The sequence below is a fragment of the Heterocephalus glaber genome, unplaced genomic scaffold (assembly GCF_053883595.1).
Source record: "Heterocephalus glaber isolate CG9 unplaced genomic scaffold, H.glaber_assembly_v1.0 deba00000676, whole genome shotgun sequence".
NCBI lineage: Eukaryota > Metazoa > Chordata > Mammalia > Rodentia > Bathyergidae > Heterocephalus > Heterocephalus glaber.
In genome coordinates, this window is record NW_028258156.1 from 7,552,956 (window position 1) to 7,575,315 (window position 22,360).

Genomic DNA, 22,360 nt, shown 5'->3' on the forward strand with positions numbered 1-22,360 from the left:
GTCTAGAATGTGCAAGGCCCAAGGTTCAGTCCCCAGTCTTGAAAAAAAAAAAAAAAAGGAAAGAAGGAATCCTTTTGGTTAGATTGGTATTGCTCTTGCAAGGCCGATCACCCCAGAGGAACTGCAGGGGAAAAGAGTGAGGTACTGGGCAGCCTTGCCTGGAGAGCCTGGTCCTGTGGAGCAGTCTGTCAGCCTGGAGGAGGTCCTGAGACATGTTGCCCACTTTATTCTGCAGATGGTCAGGTCTTGTTTGCTCCAAAATGATTTCTGACACATTTAGAAGTACAAATAGAACTTTTTTCTTTACCAATCTTTCTCCCTGCACATTTTCATTAGTGCACCTTGGATATACAGAATAATGGGTTTCATCTGGGCAGATCTGTATATGCATATAACATTCTTTAATCATCCCCTACCCTCTCTTGCCCCACCCTCCTCCAGTTTCACATTTGGGGGTTTCGATGTGTGTAATGTACTGTGATCATATTTGCTCCCCCTTCTATAGGAATCTTAATAAATGTTCCTGCAGGGTCCAGGGTTTTATATGTCAAGGATATTTTGAACATGTCTCCCCCTTGTCCAGGCCTCAGGATTGGCTGCGCTCTGTTTTCCCTTCTCCCAGTGCAGTAACCTATTGGCCAGAAAGGCCCCTGCCAGAGCATATTGTGCTAGGCTGTCACTGGTGGCAGAAACTGCTGGTCTCTCTTTCCAAGACCCACAGGACACATTTGCACCTCCAGCATTTTCTGCACAAAGAGTGCACGGTAGCAACACTGAGTGTGGTTCTGAAGCCATTTGTTACGCTGCTTTGAAATTCATCTTTCTCTTTGACCTCTGAAAGTCCAGTGAGCAATCTAAACCCTCTTGCTGTTTATGTTCAGTAAGCAAACTGTTACAGTTTTGGAAATTCTTCATTTTCACTCTATTTTAGAAATAAAATAGTTATAAGCAGAAAAAAGTACTTGCTTCTCAAGGCTATAATGTTAGAGAAAATGCTTTTATTTATAACTTGAATAGCAAATTTACTCAGTTAAGAAATTAACATTGGATAAATAACATTAAAGAAGGACAAATTATTTTCATTATTGTTCCCAGGGTTGAATGCTAACATGGATAATTTGGTCAAAACATGTCTTTAACCTTTTTTGGTATGTGATTAATCTGTTGAGTCTGATTATAGCTGGCTGAATGTTTTCTCCAAAATAATTGGTTTTGAGCATTAATAATAGGTCTGTATTTGTCGATGACAATTGTTATGACTTTACTCACGTGCAGTAAAGCCCTTATAATGGATTACATAATTAACTTTCTGCAGTTGGAATAAGTGCAGTATAAATGGATTTAGAGGAATCCAATTAGAATCAAGTCAGTTAAGCACATTGACTTCTGCCAGTTTATGGCCATATTATGGTAGCTGTGTGTATTTTTCATTATTTGAAATCTCTCTTTTTTTCTTTTCTTTTTTTGCCTAGCAAGTAGTAATGGTGGGGGAATTGAATGAGATTGAAAATTCCAGAAATGAGAAGAAACAGACTAAGACCACAAGCACCAGGTGCATTAAAGGGGAGTCGAATGCTTTAGGTAAGTCTCTGGTTAGACATAACTCTAGAAAGCTCTGCTTGAGAAAGGGGGCACATTTACTCCTGTGAGGGCAACACTGCTGCATTCACAGCTTCTGAAATTACACAGTTCCTCTGCACACAGTGGCTTTAATTAAGTCAAATGAAGGTTAAAAACATAAGCAATCAAGCATTTGTCATTTTTATGTAGCAACATTCTAGAAAATTCTCAGCTGATTTTACTAATTTAAATGTCATCAGGCAATTAGCTGTGTTTTCCCATTTCTCTCTTCCAGAGTTTAGGTGCATCCTAATTTTTCTTAATTATACTTTTAAAAAATGTTGACTGTTTCACATACACAATTAGTATTAGTAAAAATGTCATCTCCTATTCATGTTCTTACACTGTTCCTTGTAAATTATGGAGTTGGATCTGTAGGGCCATTTAAGGATGAAGATCAAGTTAGAACTGCGAACTGCGATGCAAGAAGCCTGCATCACAGAGAGGTCCTTGCCCCACATTAAATGCTCACAGTTTTTCCCTTGCTGTCTAATGGAGAAGAGCATTTGTACACCAGGAGCTCATCCCAAATAAGTTTTCAAATGGGAATTTTTTTTACAACACTCTTGAGAGGTATGATAATAAGGCTCTTAGGCAATGTGTTACAGCCTTAGCTCCAAAGCTTCATTCAGATCTTCCCAGGGTTCTCCTGGCTCCTGAAGCCATCATGAACCTGAAAGTGAAGCTCTGCTGTCACAGGAGGAGGGAGCAGAGAATCTTTTTTTTTTATCAAGCATTTTATGTGTTTGTTTGCTTATTTATTTATTTTTTGGTATCAGGGTTCGAACTTGGGTCTTTGCACTTGTGAGGCAGGTGGCAGAACCACTGAGCTAAATCCCCGGCCCCTTCAAGTATTTTATATAAAAGATTCTATCCAAGCATATGTACATTAAAAAGATATTAATATTTATAAAGTCCAAGACTTATTTATATTTAAAAAGCATAAGATTTATTTATATATCTTTTAGATTCATTTATCAAGTTACTTATCATAAACACACATTAATAACCACAAACAGGCCAAAAAACATAAAAACATACAAGACAATTATACTCAATCAAGGTACACTTTTAAATAGAGTTTGTGCCGGATTACAATAACATTTTTTTCTTTTTTTCCTATTGTCTTTTATTTTGCACTCGATATACTTTTGTTACAGTGGAGTGGGCCAAAATAGTCCAGGTTCTCATGTATGACAAGGAAAGAATTGCCAAGCATACACCTCATATTATGTAGTAAGTTTATGGAAAATCCCAAGGCAGCAGCAGGAATGGGCAGAAGGGCAAAACAGAGGGAACAGGAGGCCTTTTTAACTTAAGTATGAGCCTGAATAATCATTAGGGTAGTAGTGTTTATGACTGAATGGAGGGAAGGGAGTGACTCAGTTCCTTTGTTTCTAACTGTACTACTTTGGTTTTCTCATATAAGAGAATCTATGTTATATTAAGGCCCATGTGGTGTTTTGTTTCACTTAACATTATAGTCTCAAGGTGCATCCATTTTCCTACAAATGACACAAGTTTATTAAAAAAAAGAGAGAAAATTTAAAAATCTTAAGTGCCTCTTGTTCCATTTAAGTGCCAAGTCTCTCCAACCACAAGAACACATTTTGGGGATAATAAAGAAAACTGAATATGAACCAGCTGTCATGATATCAGAGAATTATTAGTATTTTGGGGAGAGATAATAGCATTGTGATTATAGAGGAAAATGTCTTAATTTTAGGAAATGTATGCTGAAGGAGTAACGTGTCATGATGCTTACAATTTATTGTCTATATACATTGAAAATACAAGTACACACAAAGATGAAGCAAATATGGCAAATATTAGAAATAAAGCTAGATACTGGGTATATGGGCAATCACTGCACAAGATAGTTAAAGAGATTATGTATCCGTTAGAAATGCTTCTGGCTACAAATAAAATTCAGTGGACAAAGGTTTAAACTTTAAGAACATTTTTTCCTAACAAGAATGTCAAGAGTCATCCGTAACAGTTGGTTCAGCCACTTAGTGATGCCATCCAGACCCAGCTTGTTCTGCCCATAGCCTTGGCATCTGGAGTGGCTTCAGACACGGTCAGTTCATGATAGGGAAACAGCTGCTGAGCTTTAGGCATCTCAGCCACATTCAAAGGCAGGATGTGGGTGGGGCAGAGTTGAGCAAGCTCCCTCTTGCTACTTTCATCAGAAAGTGAGATCCTTCCCAGAAACACTTGGGACACTTCTGCCAAGGCCTCTTGTCTACAACAGGCTATGGCCAGTCCTTGCTGGAGAGCAGTCTCAAAATAGAATTGCCCTAAAAAACTGACATCCTGTGTGACTCATCCTCTTGAGTTTTCTGTCGGCAGTCACCCAGTGCGAAATCAGCATTCTGTTCAGGAGGAAATGGTAGCTACTTGTCATTTGCTACACAGATGCCCTTTTTCTTAGAAAGGAAATCATGCTATTTCACTCGATAACAAAAGTGACACTCAATGAAACTATAAAAAACTCATCCTGCATTGTAATCATGTTGATGTTTAACAGGAGATAAATGGTGGTCCAAAGGAGAGTTTAGATTTCTTGTCTTTGTGTACATAATCTGTTTAGGCAAATGAAATGGAAATATTTTACCATCCATAAAACTACCTTTTGCTTCACTTTCAATTTTAGTAATACATTTCAACATTCAATTTACTTGTAAAGGCTGTTCTCATTATGATAAACATTATGCAGTGGAATCGTTTATACACAACTACTCATCAGATTATTAGCCATAGTTTGTCGAGTGTCCTCTAAATGCAAGGTGCTATAATAAGTGGCTCACATTGTTCCCTCATTTATGCAGAAAGGATGTGCCTGGCTGATACAAGAAGCTGTAAATTAAATCTGAGTCATCAGAGTTAATAAACAAAGAAAACTGAAAGCTTCCAACAAACTTCCTAATTTCGCCTTCTTCCCTAGTCTGTGTGAGGCTGTCACAATAGGGTACAATGGAAACCCATTATTGATCATAACAAGTAGTAGTCGTACTAGACTTTTCTAGAGTTCCCTCCTGTCTGCTTCACTATCTCTTGGCTCAAGAGTAGGTTTTCCTTCACAAAACGTGGGGCACACTCATTGTACATGTACTGGAATGAACTCTCAGGTCAGCAATAAGCACCTAGCCATCCTTGGCACCACAGACATGTATCCAAGGAAGGGATGGTAGGAAATGGCTGCACTCCCGAAGTCTCTCTTTGTCTGATGATTCAGCATATGGAGCTGATGGTTTAGGCCTGCCTTGCTACTTCAGGGCACCTCTCAGCTGTCTACCACAGTAGCAAAGCAGACCTCAAACCAGAGGTTTAGCCCAGAAGAGATGCCCGCAGTACACCAGGGCTGCCCTGGGCCTCTTGTCACGTGTTGTCTCAGGGTAGCCTTATTGAAACAAAGCGCAGCAGAGCCAAGGCTGGCTGCAAGAGTCTCTGAGGAGCTAAAATCAAGAAGCTGGAGAGTAGTAGGTTGAGGAGAAGATAGCACACCACTGGGGAGATATACAGGGGTCTGAATGCAGGGACAAGTCAAAAAAAAAAAAAAGAGCCAGAAGAACAGATGAGCATGCAGGTAAAGAGATGAAGTTTAACAGAGCAGACCCAGACCAGTGCCTGCATACAACTTGTAGGTTTTCTCCTGACCCTCCATTTGTTCACTTAACAAATATTTTTCAAAGGTGTATCATGTGCCAGGAACTGTCCTTGGTGTGAGGAATATAGTAGAGAAAAAATATATATTTTTTCCTTCATGGAGCTTACTTTCTAGCAGGAAAAACAAATTATAAACAAGATACAGAAATAAATTATAAGTAAATTAGATAGTATGCTACTAACAAATAGTAAAGAAAAATCAGCAAAAGAAGATACATGAGCTCATGGATGCTACACTCATAACTCGGTAGCTAACAGCCTTGTATGACTAGTTAAAATAAAAATTCAGTTCCTCAGTCATACTAGCCACACTTCCTGTCCTCGGTAGTCATAGTAGCTACCCTGTTGGACAGTAAGGCCGTCTTCCCATCTTTGCAGAATGTTCCATTGGTTGGTGTTGGTCTAGAGGGAGTGCGATTTTTATTCATTATTTATGTATATATGTATATATTTATTTTTGAGATGGAATCTTATTATGCTGCCGAGGCTGCTATCCAACTTGTGGGCTCAAAGGATGCTCCCACCTCAGCCACCCAAGTAGCTGGGACCATAGGCACACACCACCACGCCCAGCTTTAGTATGCAATTTTTAGATTGGATAGGCAGAGAAAGATCCTATTGAAAAGATAACTTGTAAGTAAAGGTTAGGTGGGTTGATAGGGCTGGTGTTGTGTCCTGAGGGAAGAAGATCTGGTCGGGCAACAGCAAGTGCAAAGGTCCAGAGGTGAGGATGAGGCTCATATGGCTGGACCATCATCAAAGGTAAAGAGGAGGGAGGAGATACAAATGGAGGAGCCTGGATCCTCGAGGACTTTGTGAGCCATTGTAAGGACTGGAGATTTTGAGCAGAGTTACATGAGCTGATTTAGGTTTGTAACACAACTGCTCTGGCTGCTGTGATGAAAACAGATTGAAAGTGGGCTGAGGTGGAAGTGGGAGAGAAGTTAGGAAAGTATTGTACTAATTCAGGTGAGAAGCAAGTGTAGCAAGGGAGGTGATGCAAATTGGTTAGATTCAGGATTTTCTTTAAAAAAAAATTGGTCAACATGACAACTAATTAAGGTATGGGGTGTAACTAACAGAAGAGTCCAAGGCTTTCAGGTCTGAGTGCCAGGAAGGCTGGTGAGAAGGTTGCACAGCTGGGGATCTGTGCAGAGACACAGTGGCCTTGTGGATCTGCCTCTTCACTGTTCCTCCTGGGGACCGGGCACCCTTTGGACTTGCTTTCTACTTTCCATTCCTTGTCCCCCGTGCCTTTTGCACTTTACCTCCCTGATAGATTTCCCTCCAATTTAGGGTGGCTGCTGTATATAATAGCTACCTTCTTTCCAACACGCCCCTACTCCCACCAAAAGAGTAACCTAATACTTGCTCTCCTCCTAGCAACTAGTGATGTCACAGGCTCCTCCAGTCCTTAGCCACTACCTCACTCAACCCCACCTCAGCTCCTATAAAAGGCACTTCCTGTCCTGGCCATATTGCTTTTGTCTCGCCTTTGTTCAGAGACATCCTGGCAGATCTGTGCCCCTAATAAAGGCTTGCAGCCTGGTCTGGTCTTGGTTTTCGGCCTTTTACCTGACACTCCCCTCATCTCCAGTTTTCTTGTTTGCAGTTACACTTACTCTTTTCTCCTGACCTTTTTGCACCATGGGTTCTCCCAGCCTGAAGAACTGTGTCTACCACAGTCCTCACATTAGTAGGTCAACTCCCTCTTGGTCCTCCGATTTTGTGCAGGAGTAACTTCCACTGAAGTCCCCTGTGCTGCTTTCCCAGGACGGGTAGGCTGGCTGACACTTCCGTGTTCTTCCTTCCCGCTCCAGCCCCTTCCTTTGAGGCATGTGTTACAGTGTAATGGCTTGCTTCCTTCTTTACCTCTCTCTACACGTGATAAAAGGTGTAAGGTTGAATATTTCCCCAGTGGCCACACAACGACAAGTAAAGGCTGTTTTATGTCAAAATCAAAACAAAAACCATGAGAATTCCCCCAACTTACTGAGCAAAGCCTATGCATTTGTGTTGCCTGCATTAATTTCTGCTTAGTACTGGACTACTTTCTAAAAGAAAATTCATGCTAAATAGCATTTTACACTGTCTGCATTACAGGCAAAATTTACTTTACAAAAGTATTTAATAACATTTATGATTTGAATGTATATGTTTTAGGATCAGTATTGATCTACCTCAGGAGTCCAAGATTTTTGATTTCTGCAAGCTGTGCCTTATTGATATGGGTAAGATGAATCAAAATGAAATTAATATTTTTTGAACAAAGAGAACTGTAATATTAAGGACATTAGAATGTCTGAAAATATTGGATACAATGTGTATGTGTGTGTGTGTTTGTTTAAAGATGTCCTTGTAATCCCTGCACTTGGGAGGCTGAGGCAAGAGGACTGCTGTGAGTTCGAGGCCAGCCTGAACTACATGGTGAGACTCTGTCTCAAAAAACAAAAACAAACAAAGAAACAAAAGATGTCCAGAATTACCAAATATGGAGGACATAGAGGAACATGCATATAACATGTTTGAAGGATAATTATAATAAATAATTATAAAGTGAATCCCATAAAATGACCCCAATGAAGAGCTACAGTGTAGCCAGAATCCCTCACAGGGGCTTTCATAATCACACCCTCTTCCTTCCCAGGAGCAGGAGCCATGAGCCTCATTTTTATGGCATTTGCTGCCTTGCTTTTCTTTAAAATTTTACCACTGGCGTAATACATCCCTATATGAAATGGTTTAGTTTTGTCTTTGAACTTGAAATGAATTGCTGCCATGTATATTCTATTATGACTTGCTTATTTTGCTTAACATTGTGTTTGTAATATCCATGTTGTTGCAAGCAGCCCTGGTTTGTTACTTTTCATTGCTGTGTACTATTCATTGCACCATATACCACGGTTTATTTTATTAATCTTTCCAAAGAGTCACCTTTTGGATCAGCCCATGCCCCAGCAACAATCCACTGGACCCCACCCCCCTCTCCTCTGTACAGCCACCTGGTTCCACACTACAAAGACGCAGAGGACACTGGACCACCACACCATGGTACAGAGTCCTGCTGCTCCCAGCCCAGAGGTAGGGGCTTCTGAGCACCGTCCCACTGTTTCTGGTCGAGAGGAAGGGGCTTCCGGGCCACCATCCCTCCCACCGCTCCCGGCCCAGAGGGAGGGGCTTCTGAGCCACCATCCCACTGCTCCTGGACCAGAGGAAGGGGCTTCCCGGCCACCATCCCTCCCGCTGCTCCCAGCCCACAGGAAAGGGCTTTTGGGCCACCATCCCTACCACTGCTCCCAGCCCCTGTCCCACCTCTCCCAGCTCAGAGGAGGTACTCCGTGCAGGCGCCAACAGCGCCCCTACCCAGTCGAAATGAGAAAACATGTAAATAAGTCTCAAAACCAGACTTCCAGATCACCTACAGCAACCCCAAAGGGAAATGAGATGGAACACTCTGATACTCAACCACCTGGACCCACTGAACTGGCAACAAAAGGGGATCTGGAAAAAATGAAATCAGAAATAATTTCTCAGATAACAGGAGAAATTGTGCCCCTAGTGGAAGACATGATTAATAAATCTAGAGAGGAGCTCAGGAACATGATGGAACATAGGAAACAAATGGAATCCATAAAACAGATGCAAATAGATTTCTAGGACATGAAAAACTGCCCTGAAAGTCTACACAGCGGAATGAGCCAATGTGAGGACAGAATTTCAGATAGAGAAGATAAGATTGCAATTAGTGACCAGGAAAAGAAAAATTGCTTCAAAATTATAAGGGAACATGAGAAATCAATCCAGCACCTGCTAGATGATGCAAAGAAGAATAACATAAGACTGATTGGACTCAATGAAGAAACAGGAGAGAGTGCAGATGACATAAAAAAATCTCTTCACAGAAATAATGGCAGAAAACTTTTCAATCAGGGGAAAAGAGCTTGACATACAGATAAGTGAGGCATATAGGACTCCAAATAGCCTTGATCAAAAAAAAATCTACACATAGGCATATAATTGTTAAGATTCCAGAAACACAACAGAAGAACAAAGTTCTACAAGCAGTCAGAGAAAAGAAACAAATCACATACAAAGGAAAGCCCATCAGAATCACAGCAGACTTCTCAACACAAACCCTCAAGGCAAGAAGAGCTTGGAGTGACATGTTCCAAGCCCTCAAAGAAAACAGCCTCCAACCCAGATTGATGTACCCTGCAAAACTATCTTTCAAAGTTGATGGAGAAATAAGATACTTTCATGACAAAGAGCACCTTAGGAACTTCGTGAATACCAAACCGGCACTCCAAAGAATTTTACACAATAGCCTAGGAACAGACATTGAGGATCACAACCCCAGGAACCAAAGCAGAATGAACCCATCTGGCATGACAAGAAATTAAATGTAATGGGGGAGAACCCAACAAAAAGAAAAACTCATAGCAATGACAAGTCAATACATTTCAGTTATAACCATCAACGTTAATGGTCTCAATTCACCAATCAAAAGAAATAGACTGGCAGAATGGATCAAGAAGCAAAATCCAACAATATGCTGCATACAAGAAACACACTTCATTCAAAAGGAAACTCGTAGACTGAAAGTTAAAGGGTGGAAAACAATACTCCATGCTACGGGAACCCGAAAAGAAGCAGGAGTAGCTATCCTCTTTGCAGATCAAGTAGATTTCAAACCAACACTGATTAAGAGAGATGAAGAAGGACACTACATCCTTGTAAAGGGAACAATCCAAGAGGAAGAGATGACAATCATAAATATCTATGCACCAAACACTAGTGCACCCAACTATATAAAACAAATACTAACGGACATGAAAAGTCATATATGCACTAATACAACTATAGTGGGGGACCTCAACACCCTACTGTCACAAATAAATAGATCAACTAGACCAAAAATAAGTAATGAAACATTAGAACTCAATCAAACTCTTGAAGAAATGAACTTAACAGATGTTTACAGAGTCTTCCACCCCACAAAATCAGAATACACATTCTTCTCAGCTGCACATGGGTCATTCTCCAAAATAGACCACATACTCACACATAGAACATGTTTAAGTAAGTGCAAAGGAATTGAAGTTATCCCCTGTATATTATCAGACCATAGTGCGATGAAATTGGAGATCCATAGCAAAAGAAACTCAAAAAATTTCATAAACACATGGAAATTGAACAAACCACTTCTGACTAACCAATGGGTAAGAGAGGAAATTAAAGAAGAAATCAGACAGTTCCTTCAATTAAATGACAATGATAATACAACATATCAGAATCTATGGGATACAATGAAAGCCATCTTACAAGGGAAATTCATAGCAGTGAATACACATATTAGGAAAACAGAAAGAACCCAATTAAACAACCTGATGTTGCACCTCAAGCTTCTAGAAAAAGAAGAACAGGACAACCCCAGAGCTCATACAAGGGAGGAAATTATAAAGATCAGAGGAGAAATCAATGCAATGGAGACTAAGAGAACGATACAAAAAATTAATAAAGTCAAGAGTTGGATCTTCGAAAGAATCAACAAAATTGACAATCCCTTAGCCAACCTTGTCAGAAAAAGGAAAGAAAAGGCCCAAATCCATGCAATTAGAAATGAAAAGGGTGAAATGACAACAGACCAAGCAGAAATCCAGAGGATCATCAATACCTACCTCCAGAACCTATACGCCAATAAGATAGACAACACAGAAGAAATGGACAGATTCCTAGATACATATGAATTACCAAAGTTGAACGAAGAAGACCTAAAAATTCTGAACAACCCCATATCAACCAGTGAAATTGAAAATGTAATTAAAAACTTATCAACTCAGAAAAGCCCGGGCCCTGATGGCTTCACTGCCGAATTCTACAAGACATTTAGAGAGGAACTGCTGCCACTACTGTGTAAACTCTTCAATGAAATTGAAAGGGAAGCAATACTCCCAAATTCATTCCTGGAAGCAAGCATCACCTTGATCCCCAAAGCAGAGAAAGACCCAACCGAAAAGGAGAAATATAGGTCAGTCTCACTAATGAACACAGATGCAAAAATCCTTAATAAGATACTGGCAAACAGAATGCAGAAGATCATCAAGAAGATCATACACCCTGATCAAGTGGGATTCATCCCAGGGATGCAGGGATGGTTCAATATATGAAAATCAATCAATGTAATACACTATATCAATAGAGCCAAGGACAAAAACCATATGATTATCTCCATAGATGCAGAAAAAGCATTTGACAAAATCCAACATGCATTTATGATAAAAACCCTACAAAAAATTGGAATAGATGGTCTCTACCTCAAACTGATAGAAGCCATCTATGAAAAACTAACAGCCAATATCATACTAAATGGTCAAAAACTGAAATCCTTCACACTCAAATCAGTAACAAGACAAGGATGTCCACTATCACCACTCTTGTTCAATATAGTTCTGAAAACATTAGCCATGGCAATTAGACAAGAGAAAGAAATAAAAGGAATAAAGATAGGTAATGAAGAAATCAGATTGTCATTATTTGCAGATGACATGATACTTTATATAGAAGACCCCAAGAACTCCACTAAAAGTCTTCTAGACTTAATAACCAAATTCAGTCAAGTAGCTGGTTACAAGATCAATACTCAAAAATCAATAGCTTTCCTCTACACCAATGACAGACTCACTGAGAGAGAAATAGGGCAAGTAGTTCCTTTCACAATGGCATCCAAATAACTGAAATACCTAGGAATCAACCTAATGAAAGAAATCAAAGACCTCTTCTCTGAAAACTATGGCACTCTGAAAAGAGAGATTGAAGATGATATCAGAAAATGGACAGACATCCCCTGCTCCTGGGTAGGAAGGATTAATATAGTGAAAATGGCCATACTTTCAAAACTGCTATATAGATTTAATGCAATTCCAATTGAGATCCCAGCAGCATACTTCATAGACCTAGAGAAAACAATCCAAAAATTCATTTGAAGCAAGAAGAGACCCAGAATAGCAAAAGCAATTCTAGGTAACAGAGACATGGCAGGGGGTATCACAATCCCCAACCTGCAACTATACTACAAAGCTACTGTGATAAAAACAGCATGGTACTGGCAAAGAAACAGACCTGAGGACCAGTGGAACAGATTAGAAGATGCAGAAACAACACCAGACACACTCAGCCATCTCATCTTTGATAAAGAAGCCAAACACCCTCACTTGAGGAAAGATAGCCTCTTTAATAAATGGTGCTGGAAAAATTGGGCTTCAACTTGCCAAAGATTAAAACTAGACCTATATCTCTCACCATGCACTAAACCAAAATCAAAATGGATTAAAGATCTAAATATTAAAATAGAAACTCTGAACCAGTTGGGACAGAGGTTAGGTAGAACCCTTGAAGACATCGGTGTAGGAAAAGATTTTATGAACAAAACCTCAGTTGCCCGTGAACTAGCACAAACAGTCAACAAGTGGGATCTCTTCTTATTAAAAGGCTTCTGCACAGCAAGAGAAACCACCAGCAGTGTGAAGAGACAATCCACAATGTGGGAAAAAATCTTTACCTGCTCTTCCTCAGACAAAGGTCTACTATCTCGAATCTATAAAGAACTTAAAAAGATCAGACCTCCCAAATTTAAAGACCCAATCCAAAAATGGGCATCTGAAATGAACAGACATTTCCTCACACAAAGAAGTAGAAATAGCAAATAAATACATGAAAAAATGTTCAACATCACTGGTCATTCGAGAGATGCAAATGAAAACAACACTGAGATTCCACTTCACTCCAGAAAGAATGGCTGCTGTCATGAAATCAACCAATAACAAATGCTGGTGGGGCTGTGGGGAAAGAGGAACCCTGCTCCAGTGCTGGTGGGAGTGTAGACTGGTGCAACCACTGTGGAAATCAGTATGGAGATACCTCCAAGAACTAGGACTGGAAGTCCCATTTGACCCCACTATTCCACTGCTGGGGATCTTCCCCAAAGAATTAAAAGAATCATACCACAGTGATCTATGTGCACCCATGTTCATAGCAGCACAGTTTGTAATAGCTAAAACTTGGAAACAGCCCAAATGCCCATCAACTGGAGACTGGATAAAGAAAATGTGGGGTTTTTATAAAATGGAGTACTAGTCAGCCATCAAAAATGAGAAATTAGAGACATTTATAGCTAAGTGGATGCACATTGAGGCAATACTCTTAAGTGAAATAAATAGGACACACATGTATAAATACCGAATTCTCTCGTGTGAGAAACTGAAAGTGTAAATAAGGACTAAAATGTATAATAGGTAATGTGAAATAGGGAGAAAAGGGGCAAAGGGGAAGGAAGTGGGAGGGCTAGGGGAAAGGATAGAAGGGAATGGGATTAATATGAGAAAATGGAAAAATAGGAACAAAATCTTTGTAAATAGGGAGGACTGGAGGGGTTGAAGGGAGGGCTGGGCAAGGGTGAAAAATAAGAACCAAGAGAGACTATGTAAAGGTGCAAATTTTCAATGATGAATGTCATTATATTGTATACCTAAAATGTACCAATGATTAGAATGAATAATCAATAATGCAAAATAGGAAGAAAAGGTCCAAAGGGGTAGGGGTAGTGGGAGGCCCAGAGAAAAGGAAAGAAGGGAAAGGAAAAATGCTGAGAAATGGAAAAAATGGAAATGAAGTCTTTGTAAATAGGGAAGGGTGGAGGGGGTGAAGGGAGGGCTAGGAATGGGGAAAAAATAAGAACCAAGATGCATTATGTAAAGATACAATTCCCAATGAGAAATGTAATTGTGTTGTATACCTACAATGTACCAATAAAAGAATTAAATAAAGTGCAAAAAAACCCACAAAAGAGTCACCTTTTGGAGCTGGGGATTTAGCTCAGGGGCTGCAAGGCCCTGAGTTCGATCTTGATACCAAAAAAAAAAAAAAAGAATCAGCTTTTGGCTTTAGTAAGCCTTTTTCTATGTTTCTTTATATTTCTAGTTCACTAATTGCTGCCCTTATTTTAATATTGCTTTTCCTCTACTTTCTTTGATTTCTTTTGCTGTTCCTTTCCTTTTTAATACAGACACTTAGGGCTGGGGATTTAGCTCAGTGGTGCCACTGCCTGCCTCACAAGCACAAGGTCCCAAGTTCGATCCCTGGTACCAAAAAAAAAAAAAGAAAGAAAGAAAGAAAGAAAGAAAATAATATAGACACTTAGCTCATTAAATTCAGCCTTTTTTTTTTTTTTTTTTTGTGGTACCGGGGATCGAACTTGGGACCTTGTGCTTGCGAGACAGCCGCCAGAACCACTGAGCTAAATCCCGGCCCCTCAGCCTTTTTTTTCTCTAGTATATCTACTTAAGGCCACAGGTTTCTCTTTAGGCAGTGCAAAACTGCACTGGATATGCTTTAGATATGCTTTGTTAAAAATATGTCTTTTGTGATTGCTGATTAGACCTATGGATTACTTAGAAATATATTCCTTAATTTACAAATATGAGGAAATTCAGTTTAAACTAAATTTCTGGTTTTTGTTTCCGTTAGTTTTAACTTAATTGTCTTGAGGTCAGAAAGCATCTTCCGTATAGTTTCAATATGCTGAAACTAAGATTTTTCTCAATTCATTTTATGGCTAATTTCTACAAATGTTTCATGTGCTTAAAATGATGCTATTGTGAGGTTATTGAGTGTAGTGTTTCAATGTAAACTTTGGGTTGAATGAACACACTTACATTTAAAATGTATTTATATGTTTGCTTGTTCTATCAATTACAAAAAGAGAGGTGGTGACTTAATATCTCCCCCAATGATTGTCTAGTTTTCATTTTAATTCTGTACATTTTGTGTCATGTATTTGAGCCTTTGTTATAGGTACATAGAAAATTGGAATTTTTTATATCTTTATGATGAATTGAGCTTTTATCGTTAAAAGAAATCCTCTTTATTTCAAGTAATCCTTTTTGCCTTAGAGTCTACTTTGATATTAATTTAAGTGACTTGGATTCCTTTTGGTTAGCATTTGCATGATATATCATTATCCATTGTTTTATTTTGGCTCTTTATTATACTTAAAAAATATTTTTCTTTATTGGGGATGATGGAACATGCCTGTAATCCTAGCAGTCTGAGAGGTGGAGGCAGAAGGATTGCAAGTTCAAGTTCAGCCTGAGCAATTTAGTGACTTAGCAAGGCCCTGTCTCAAAATTAAGAATAAAAAAGAGGCTTGGGACCGTAACTCTGTACAAATGCTCTGGGTTCATTCTCTAGTAGTACTAAATGCAAAAACAAAACTTTAAGTGGCATATTTTAAAATTCAATTTGTCGATCTTTATTCTTTAACCAGAAAAGTTAGTTCATTTATACCTAATGATAACATGATATATGTAAGCTAAATCTACCTTATTATTTTGTTTTCTATTATCCAGCCATCAGTGTGTTTCTTTTTTCCTTTTTTCATCTTCTTATCATCCTTCTCATTCTTGTCTTTCTGAGCTTCTTCAGATGTTTGCAATTAACTGATTTTTTTTAGTTATGTCTAATTTGCTAGAACCTATCAACTGAATGTTTAGTTTTTACTCGTATTGCTATATTTTTTAGTCCTAAAATTTTTATTTAGTTTTTCCTTCAAAGTGCCCATGCCACTCTATTGTTTTCCATCCCTGTTCAGATTGTCTCTGGATATAGTAATTATTATTACTGTTTTACAGCTGTGGTCTGATGAGCTCGATACCTGAAGTTTCAGTGGGTCTGTCTCTACTGTTTTTTATTTATTGTAGATTTTGTTCATGGTGCTCCATTTCCTTATATGATAGGTTATTCTTGACTGTGTGCTGAGCATTATACTTAAAAATTATTGCAACAGTCCTCAGAAGCCTATGGTAATAGCCTGTTCTTTTGGAGAGGATTTTCAATTTCTTTTTTTTTTGTACCAAGCATTGAGCTTGGGTCCTTGCGCTTGCAAGGTAGGCGGTGGAACCACTGGGCTAAATCCTCGGCCCTGGAGAGGATTTTAATTGCCTTCTCCCAGATACGGAGTGGGGCCTAGCCATTTGCGTCTAACTTAAGCCTGCACTTGTTGATGGAAGTGATAACACTGGTCAGTGAAGGGACTTTAGCTCATGTTCAATGCTTAGGATTTCCCGAACCATCTAGATTATGAGCCCAAACAGGGGCTGGCTTGTTTCTGGTTTTCATGGAATCTCAGCTTAAAGCTAGTTCTTATCTTTGGTAGAATGGATTTCTTTCATCTGGTTTTCTGAGGCCACCAAAACTGCAGTTCTATTTCGCAGATGTTGCCTCTGATCAACAAATATCCTCAGGGTATCTTCCTTTTCACTTCTTCGGGTTTTCATGTTTCCCAAGTTGTTTGTTTGATATTTTCTCATTAATTTATTGACTCTTTGATGCTTTTAAGATTTTAACAAGGGGCCGGGATTTAGCTCAGTGTTTCCGGCGCCTGCCTCAAAAGCGCAAGGTCCCGGGTTCGATCCCCAGTACCAAAAAAAAAAAAAAAGATTTTAACAAATATTCTTCCCAGCTTTTTAAAGTTATGAATAAATTGTGTGTTGTTATAGTTGTACTGAATAGAAGTATCATTTTGACATTGTTTGTAAAGTGTACATATTACACGTTCTTTGGGAGAAATGCATCTTTCTGGATTTCAACCTGATCCTATCTTTTAGTCAATGATTAAAGCATGCTTTGCCTCTACTGCCTTGCAGGGAGACCGAATGTGGCACTTTGCCATGTGTGTGTTTCTGATAGAATTATATGGACATAATCTTCTCCTAACAGCGGTGTTTGGATTAGTAGTAGCTGGATCTGTATTAATATTTGGAGTCTTAATTGGAGATTGGATTGACAGGAAACCAAGAAATAAAGGTAATAGTCTTATTTCCGATTTATATGATTATGTGGTACACCGTGACCTCATTAGCTTTTTTGGTTTATTTAGTGAAATAAAATTACAAATTTGAGCTAAATTACCATACAGCATAACTTGAAAACTCTAGGAAAAGAGTTGTGTCATATTCTCTTGTGCTATATTTAAAATACTTTAATGTGGTTTTTCCTTTGTTTTTGCGATGCGAAGGATTGAACACAGAACCTCATACATGCTCTGTAAGTGTTCTAACACTGAGCTACACGCTCAGCCCTTTACTGAGGTTTTTGGATTCTAAATACAAGTTTTTAGTTTAAAATTCCTGAAAAACGCACTTTCTTTTTAATATTCTGATGTTACCCATGTATAATAACACTTGTGTTACACATATCAATGCAATTTCTGTGTGTAACAGATTTTGTACCCTCTTCCCCAAAAAGATTTTCTATCAGGTATTCCAAATAACTAGGAATTTAAATCTGAAGGCTTATTTATTCAAAGGTAGATCTCCTTTTAGCTTTTGGCTATAATATCTTTGTATACCTCCTTTGTCCAATAAAAATGTGGGATTTCCTCAGTTGTCCTATTCTTTTGATTTCTAGTCAACATGACTGTTTTTATTATACCCAGGGGCCTGGGAAAGGCATTTGCTAAGCAATTTCATGGATAAGCCTAATTTATTTAAAATTGGGAGCCAGGATTAGTGGCATATTGCTGTAGGGGAGAGGCTGAGGCAGGAGGACCACAAGTTCAAGCCCAACCTGGGCTACATAGTGAGACACTGTCTCAAAGAAAACAAAATTCTGGAATGTTATTCCTTAGGCCCAATTGATATGTTCCACCATGAATTCAATCCAGCAGAATCAGATATAGCAGTAGAAAATGTCAAGTTCCTTCATTCAGCTGGAGTATGGCTTTTCATATTATTCTACTCTCAGAGTCTGTTTTAATTCCTTTGCAAAGTCCAGCTTTTCTTTTCTTTGGGTTGTAAAGTCTTTTCCCTTAGCTGCAAAGCTGCTCTTTGCTTCCTACTGAAGCCTCCAATTGCTGATGGAAAAGACTAGCCTGTTGGCTGGTTGACATGGGGATTTGGTCAAATGCAGTAGCTCTGCACTGAAGGATGATGTGTCTGTGACCTGCCTCTTAAAGCTGAGAGTAAATATTGGGCCCCTGGCCATTTCCATTCGCAGTGGCTCACGCGGCGCTCTTCATCCGGAATGGTTCTGTCACCGCCTGCTGCGTGGTCCTGATGCTCATGTTTTCCTACAGAAGGGAGATGGACCAAATGTGGCATGGCTGGTTCACTGTGAGTGCCCCCTTCTCTCTCCCATGCCACAACGACAGCCAAATGCCACAGGCAGCCAGAATGCTGGGGGGGGTGGGGGGCTCATCTCAGTTTGTGCCCTGGCTGATCTTTTGCCAGTGCTTTCCTCATCCCAGATTTGTGAATCTGAGTCCAAATCCCACAGACAAGGAGGCAACAGAACCGCTGAGTTGGTCTGCAAGGTACAAATTAGCATCAGATCTGGTGTAATGGAGCGAGAGGAAGAAAGTGCTGAGGGTTAGCACAACATTGGCTCCAGACTTCACTGAGCATTTCTCTCTCTCTCTCTCAGATAAATAACTATGTGTGCCCCTGGGGGCTGGGGAAGACTATTTTGGGCTCCATAGTCTGCTTCCTTCAGTAGGTGGCCTGCTATGCAGTGGTCATCACCCTGGAGGCTGTGGCGAACCTGGCTGGCACAGCGCTGACCATCACCATTCAGAGGGACTGGATTGTGAGCATCACGGGGGACAACAGAGGCCAGCTGGCTGGTGAGCAGTGCAGCCCTGGGCCTCCTGGGCCTCTGATCAGTTGAGAAGTGGAGAGTGGATGCGGATGGGCCATTCAGGGCTCTGAGAGAGGTAGTGTCACACAGCGTAAAGAATGGTTTGGGTTTGAATGCAATTCAGCTGTGCCTCCTACCAGCTGTATGTCCTGGGGTGAGATACCTAATCTGTCAGGACTTGACTTTCCTTAACTGTAGAATGGGAGAAACACACAGCTCAGTGTGGGAAGGATCCTGTGAGATACAGGATTTGTAAAGTGCTTAACACTGTATCTGCACACAGAAGTGCCTAAGAAACGGTTGCCCTTGCCACTGTGGGAAGCCTACATAGGCTGCACTTTTGACGGAGCCCGCCGTCCCTTGTCAAACAGTACCTGAACGGGGGAGTGAAGATGAAGAAAAATAAAGACAAAGAGATAGAGTCGAGAGGGCTCCCAGAGACCGAGCACCCAAGTTTATTTTTCTCCTCTCTTTTATACAACAGGTGAGTTTGGTTGTTAATCATGACCCTTATCCAGAGACACCTGCTTCCTTGTTTTCTAGTTCTTTGGGAATTCCCCACCCTCATGGGCTTCCTTGTTTCTCGGGGTTACAGAACGTTCATCACGTTCCAGGGCAATCTAATTTGGCAAGGACGCGGTTCCTCATAACATAGTCTCCTTGCTCTATACAGTGGAGGGTAAGATTCAAAATGGAGCCTCTTTGGCTAACACCACTCTCCACACACTGCTCTCCATACACTTTCATTTGCAGAAGTTCCTTGGCAATTTTAGACCTGGAAAATAAGCAAACTAAAGATTAATTAAGGGCTGGGCTGTAGCTCAGCTGTGCAGCACCTGCCTGCCAAGCACAAGGTCCTGAGTTTGATTCCTGGTACAAAAAATTTTTTTCTTAATTCTGACCAGTGATAAGCTTCCAGCTTCCCAAACAAAAACTACCCTCCCAATGTGGTTGTTGATTATCACTGATATTAGAGGAAGAAAAAAATGCTTTTCCAATAATGATGCTCAATAGAATAATCTGACATCTTTGTTGTTTCTTCCATTTACCAAACGTGGATTGTTCACACTGTAATCTATTCAAGTTGCCGATGTAAAACAAATGTCCAGTCCTGTCCTGTGCTTCTGCAGTTGGTTCTCTCTACTAGAAGATGAGCATGAGTATTGAGGGCCAGGATAAAGGAAGCTATTCAGGAGGAGTCTACTAAAATACATACCTTACAAAGAGGAGAAGCCCCTTATAATCATGTTTTCTTCTTTTAATAGCATGTATTTAGATGTACTGAGGCTAAATAACACCACCCACAATAAATCGGCTATGTGAATAAAAGCTGGGTGACATAATGTTTTAGATGTCCTCTGCCTCCGGATAAAGAAACTCTTCCTAGTCTCTTAATTAATTTGAAAGAAATTGAAGATAAACCATGGATTGTGGTTCAAGTTCATTACAATTTCTTAAATGATTCAGTAAATATATTCTTCCGTGATGGTGGAAGAGTTCAGAGAATAGTTTTGGAGTCAGGATTTGTCTTTTCAGGGGCTGTGGGGAAAAGGGGTACTGGGGATTGAACCCAGGGCCTTCACACTGACTTACAGCTCCAGCCTCCCCCCCCCTTTTTTGAGACAAGATCTCACTAAATTGGTAAATTCCCCAGATTGGATTTGAATTGCAGTCTTCCTGCCTCAGCCTCCCAGAGTGCTGGGATTACAAGTGTGTACCAACACATTGGCTTCAGACTGCCTAGGTTTGAATCTCAGATCTACCATTTTCCCTCTCTGATTCTGAGCAAATATGTTTACCTCTGTGTGCCTCAGTTTCCTAATTTGCAAAAGGGAAATACACTATTAACCTCTTAGAGTTGTTCTGAGGATTAAGTAAGATGAAAATAGGTAGAAGGCTTGGAACTATGGGTCTGGAACAGAGTAAGCATTCATTCTTTCCTCTTCCTCCCCTGTCACCTGCTCCCACCATTACATATCAGTTTGAATAGAGGGTATTAAAGTTATTATTATTATTATTATTATTGGTACTGGGATTGATCCCAGGGCCTTTTCACTAAGCTACATCCATAGCTCTTTTTAAAAAATCTGAGACAGAGTCTCCCTAAGTCACTGAGTTGCACAGGTTGGGCTTTAATGTATGATCATCCTGCCTCTGCCTCCCACAGTGTTGGGATTACAGGCACTGTGCACCACGCCCAGTTGAATATTGGTGGATTTGTTAGGAGAGTGGGGCTTGATGGGCAGAAGTACTGAGATGGGTGTCAGAATAAATAATTAGCTCCAAGTCCCCTAGTCTTGCTAGTATACTAATCTGTTAATCATTTGAGCTCCAACAGAACTGACCTTGCAGGTTTTTTCAGGTTGAAATCCTAGTATTAACCTATAACTCAACCAGAGAATATCTTCTCTGTCACTGACACGTACCCAGGCCCTGGATGGCAACCCCAGCAAGTGCATGATGGGAAATTCACCAGGGGACGGTCTCCTCCACTGAGTTGCAATGTTTCCTTCCTCCCACTTCCAGAGATGAGCACAGCAGTCAGGCGGCTGGACCAGGTCATCAATATATTTGCTTCCCTGTCCGTGGGCCAGGTGATGACATGGGCATCTCATGTGATGGGTTGTGGTTTCATTCTTGGATGGCACTTGGTTTCACTTCTTGTAGAGTTTCTATTTCTGTCCAGGGTTTATCAACTAGTTCCCCAATTGGCTGTAAAACCCCAGTAACAAACAAGGGGGCACTTCCTAGAAAGGCAGCAGGAGGCTGTGAACATTCAAGGTAATGCAAGCTCAGAAAGACCTCTTGTTCTTTTTTGCTTATTTATCTTAGTGTTTCATTTCTTCTTTCCAGAACTTGTGTCTAATCATGATCTTAACACTTTGTCTGTAAATGTGCCTAGAAACAGTGATAAATCAGAAGGCTCCAGCTGTGCCATTGTTTGTGCAGTTCATATGGCTGATCTTATTGGTGGGGGTAGGCAGGCTGCTTTGTTATGCCAGTTATGCACTGCATAGCTCTGGGGGTTCCATTCAGAGAGACTCCAACGTAAGTAGCACCCATGTGGGACTGTATAGGATACAACCTGCATAACTTACCCATGGCCCTGGGGGAGGGCAAATTACTCCTTCCTGTCTCGCTCATGAACATCGTCCCCAAAGATACTAAATTAAGAGGCCAAGTGTATTCAGGAGTATGTTCTGCACTTTGGTCAGATTATTATGAATTGGCCATTCTTCTGTCAATACTGTTTAACATTTTTTTAAATTAGAAAGTCTCTAACAGTATCGTAGGTATGAAAGGAAAGAAGACCTGCCAATAAATGTGACCCTCTTCTCCCAAATGAGAGCCATCTCCGCCTGTCGACTGATAGTGTTGCCCA

The 22,360-nt window shown here is 40.2% G+C and overlaps 1 protein-coding gene across 1 annotated transcript in view; it reads left to right on the forward strand.

The window, feature by feature from the left end:
- Positions 1-461: 461 nt before the first annotated feature.
- LOC101701909 (ferroportin) overlaps positions 462-22,360 on the forward strand; it is a 42,355-nt gene continuing 20,456 nt past the window's right edge. The window contains 8 exon segments of the mRNA XM_087206558.1: positions 462-771; positions 774-880; positions 1,473-1,581; positions 7,453-7,520; positions 16,989-17,148; positions 18,340-18,455; positions 18,838-18,971; positions 21,512-21,759. Of these exon segments, the coding sequence (XP_087062684.1) occupies positions 462-771; positions 774-880; positions 1,473-1,581; positions 7,453-7,520; positions 16,989-17,148; positions 18,340-18,455; positions 18,838-18,971; positions 21,512-21,759 (1,252 nt within the window).